Raw genomic sequence first — 4248 nt, 5'->3', positions numbered from 1 at the left:
TATATATATATATATCAAATGTGTCCATACAATTTTATACATGGAAAATTTTGTACTGGGTGATACTGAATTGACAAAACCATTTTTGTTGCATTAAATAAAAAGAACACAACAGCAATTGGCAAGCAACTTAATCTGTACAATAATTTGCTTTATATTGAGTTTTCACATTTGGCTATCTAGGCAGTAATGCGGTTTTTCAACAGAGTCGTACTCCGGAAATTACGGACGATGAGGAAGAAGATGAAAATGTCGAGCAGATAAACAACGGTTTGGAAGCGACATCACGTGGTTTGATTAAGGGTCCTATATTTATCAAGTTTTTCCAAGTCGGTTCTAATTTGATCTTAGCTATTATTGTTTTACTTCTGTTTATTATTACGCAATTTGTCGTCAGTTTCTGCGACTACTTTGTGCCTTATCTGTAAGTAAAATATTCTTACATTATATGGGATTTATCATCATGAAGAATATCTTGTTTTACTTAATTTTCTCTAGAATCAATATTGAAGAAGTGCGAAAGTACAAAACTAGGCTTCACTTGAATCTAACAGACGATATTTATGCAAACGAGACAAACCCGATCATCGAGAATCTGTTGCCGAAGACTACTTATATCTATATTTACACCGGCATTGTGCTGGGTATCTTCTTTATCGGCATCACTAGATCATTGGTGTTTTACAAGACATGCATCACATGCTGTCAGCGTCTACACGACATGATGTTCAACGCGTTGATCCGTACGGGAATGCGATTTTTTGACACCAACCCGAGCGGACGGATTCTTAATAGATTTTCTAAGGACATGGGCACGATCGACGAGTGGTTACCAAAGGTGATCCTCGACGCCGGTCAGATGAACTTGATGATGATTGGCTCTTTGGTAGTGACCTGCATCGTCAATCCTATTTTCCTAGTGCCGGTTATATTCATAAGCATGATTATCTATTGGATCCGGAAAGTTTACTTGAAGACTAGCAAGAACATCAAGCGACTGGAAGGAATAGCACGATCTCCGGTGTTCACTCACTTGAATGCTACGCTAAACGGCCTGACGACTATTAGAGCATACTGCGCTCAGGACATACTCAAACGGGAATTCGACAAATTGCAAGATTATCACACGTCCACTGTCTACATGTATATTGTGACCAGCACGGCGTTTGGATTTGCTCTCGACGTGTTTTGCTTTGTCTTTACCTCGTTCGTCACTTTCAGTTTTTTGTTGCTCAATCAGACGTTTTCTGGCGGCGAGGTCGGACTGGCTATTACCCAAGTAATGACAATGACTGGATTGATTCAATGGGGAATGCGACAAAGCGCGGAAGTGGCAAACCAGATGATGGCGGTGGAACGTGTACTCGAATATATTCAGCTACCGCCGGAACCGAATTTGCGTGACAGAGGCGCGTACTTGAAGAAAAAAGAGAGACAAAATCTGTCTCTGCCCGCTAGCGCTCCCAATGGCTGGCCCGACGCAGGTTGCATTCAGTTCATCAATGTCTATATGAAGTACTCGGATGACGATCCGTACGTTCTCAAGAATTTGAACATTGTAATGCGTCCCGGAGAGAAGGTATGGAAAAAAATTTAGTATGAGATAAATGGTAAATGTAAAAACATGTAAGAGTTAATGAAAATGTCCATATAATTTATTATACAGATTGGTATCGTGGGAAGAACAGGTGCTGGAAAATCGTCACTTATAACAGCTCTCTTCCGATTAGCGAAAATGGAAGGAATTATTAAGATTGACAGTATAGATACGGGTCAAATTGCTTTGGAGGATTTGCGCGGCAAGATATCTATTATACCCCAAGATCCCGTTTTGTTCTCGGGTACACTAAGACGTAATCTGGATCCGTTCAACGAGTTTTCCGATCTTGCTGTATGGGAAGCGCTCGATGAGGTTGACAAAAAAATAATTTGTACTTGATTAAAATAAAAATTTCGTTTTGTAAATCGAAGGTGAAACATTTCATTCTGGATAATATGCTGCAGGTCGAGCTAAAAGACGCGGCTGTTATCAATAATGGTCTGGAAAGTCGCGTGTTTGACAGAGGTAGCAACTACAGTGTCGGACAGAGGCAACTTGTGTGTTTGGCAAGAGCTATTTTGAGGAACAATCGTATTCTGATGTTGGACGAAGCGACCGCTAATGTGGATCCTCACACCGACGCGTTGATTCAGCGCACCATCAGGAAGAAGTTCGCGACCTGTACGATGCTCACGATAGCGCATCGATTGAACACTATAATGGACAGTGACAAGGTTCTGGTGATGGATAAAGGTCGCATGGCTGAGTATGATCATCCCTACGTGTTACTGCAAAACAGTCAGAGTCAATTCACGTCATTAGTGAGAGAAACCGGTCCGGGTATGTACGAGCAATTGACCAAGGTAGCGAAGCAAGCGTATGACGTCAAGTACGGGGAAACATGATAACGCATCGGACGAACGACATGAAGCTTTTTTGTTAATTCGAGTTTTCATATTCTTAATCTTGATAGTAATGAAAGTAAATAATTAAACATATAATTGTAGGTAAATTTGTACGCAAAACATATAGGAAAAAAATTAAAAGGAAAGGAAACAAATCATTATAGCATAAATAAGAGTGAAGTTTACCTACAGAAGAGGAAAAAATTATTTGCATGTTTTCTAAGATATTTTCAAACACAAGCGCGACACTGCAGCTAGTATAACACATGTTCGCGATGCTGAATGTATTTCTATGTAAAACTATGTTGAATTATTATATATAAATCTATATCAAAAGAATCGTATTTTTATATCGTATCTAATAATGGTTATTGCGTTGAGGTATTTTTCTCGTCAAGTACAAGTTTTTCAAAATAAAAAAAAATAATAATAAAAGAAAAGAAAAGATTTACTCATATTTTTCTACTCTACGCTTCGTATACTTCCAGAAACTATAAACGTTTCTCGCTTTATGTGATAAGCATTTGCGTTTACATAAATATACATGAACATACATAAAAACGAACTGACTGACAAAGAAAAGATTTCATTATAAGCGATATAAAGAATAGATTTCATTATATGCGCAAAACTCAAAGACGTTACGCGTTACATAAGTTTGATTTAATTTTTATCATAATTTTGAAAAGATTTGCAATTTATTGTGTATCATAAAAACAATAATAAATATGTGTACAATAACTAATGCGGATAATCTTGTTTTATGTAATTTTAAAAAGAAAGAAGAATGCGTTTGGTTTTTAATGTTTATCTTAGTATTATATTTCTTTTATAGTAGAATATACATACTAGAAAACCGTGTATGTGTGATGTGTAAAATTTTTATAAACAATTTCTCATTTTATTTCTTATAATTATATTTCTTATCATTTTTGGTAAAACAAAAATTATAAGAAATAAAATAAATACCTAAAACATAACATTTATATTTATCATCAACATCATGAACATTATAGTTTTGGATTTTTTTTAGATATTTTGTTAGACTTAGACTGTAAATAAGTCATTAAAAAATTGAGTAAAATTTTGCAGTCCAGTAACGACACTATAAAACATTTCATCTTAACTGGAATGTTTAACAAACGCTAGGAGTACTTGCTCTTTGTTATCGTTGCAGAGAAAAGAACTCAATATTTTTATAAACTGTATTTATAGAATATAATAACTGCAAGCATCTCTCTTATATATTATTTATATATTGTACATGTTATTTGTATATTATTTTGTCAAAATATAAATAAAATAAGTATTAATGAAAGTATATGCATAAATGATATGTAAATAATGTAGTATTAAATAATGCGCAGTAGCAATATTACAGATCAATTCTAACAAAAAAAAGAAAGACATTGTTTCTCAAACAAAAACAAAAGAAATATATCAATAAGACAACATTCTTATAGCATTTGATAAATGTGAAGAATAGATTTCAGTACCAACACAAAATCGTTACGCGTTACATAAGTTTTTTACTTAAGTTTTGCCACAATTTCGAAAAGAGTTGCAATTTAGTCTGTAATATAATACTCACTTTTATAAGAGTGTTAAATCCTTATTGGTCTATTCCTTTTTTTGATCAACTTTAACGTAATATATTTCTATTGTAGTCCTGATAAAAAACCATTTACAAAATTATGTGACAAAATCTTGCACTAAAATTGTAATTTGCAATTATACAGGCATATTTTAGGAAATAGATGTAAAAACATTGATTTTTTCTGAAATATTCCCAGATAGCACAGG

General features: G+C 34.3%; 1 protein-coding gene across 3 annotated transcripts in view; it reads left to right on the top strand.

The window, feature by feature from the left end:
• The window catches only part of LOC109861884 (multidrug resistance-associated protein 4-like), a 26346-nt gene extending 22634 nt beyond the window's left edge, over positions 1-3712 (top strand). For all 3 annotated transcript variants that reach the window (XM_020441722.1, XM_020441723.1, XM_020441724.1), the window contains 4 exons: positions 207-424; positions 499-1579; positions 1667-1912; positions 2005-3712. In XM_020441722.1, the coding sequence (XP_020297311.1) occupies positions 207-424; positions 499-1579; positions 1667-1912; positions 2005-2445 (1986 nt within the window). In that variant the 3' untranslated portion in view covers positions 2446-3712. The remainder of the gene's footprint in view (positions 1-206; positions 425-498; positions 1580-1666; positions 1913-2004) is intronic.
• Positions 3713-4248: the final 536 nt, after the last annotated feature.

This window comes from Pseudomyrmex gracilis, unplaced genomic scaffold (genome assembly GCF_002006095.1).
Source record: "Pseudomyrmex gracilis isolate BER0280 unplaced genomic scaffold, ASM200609v1 scaffold_1117, whole genome shotgun sequence".
NCBI classification, from domain to species: domain Eukaryota; kingdom Metazoa; phylum Arthropoda; class Insecta; order Hymenoptera; family Formicidae; genus Pseudomyrmex; species Pseudomyrmex gracilis.
Note: the sequence above shows the minus strand (reverse complement) of the source record. Positions and strands in the feature narration are given on the sequence as shown.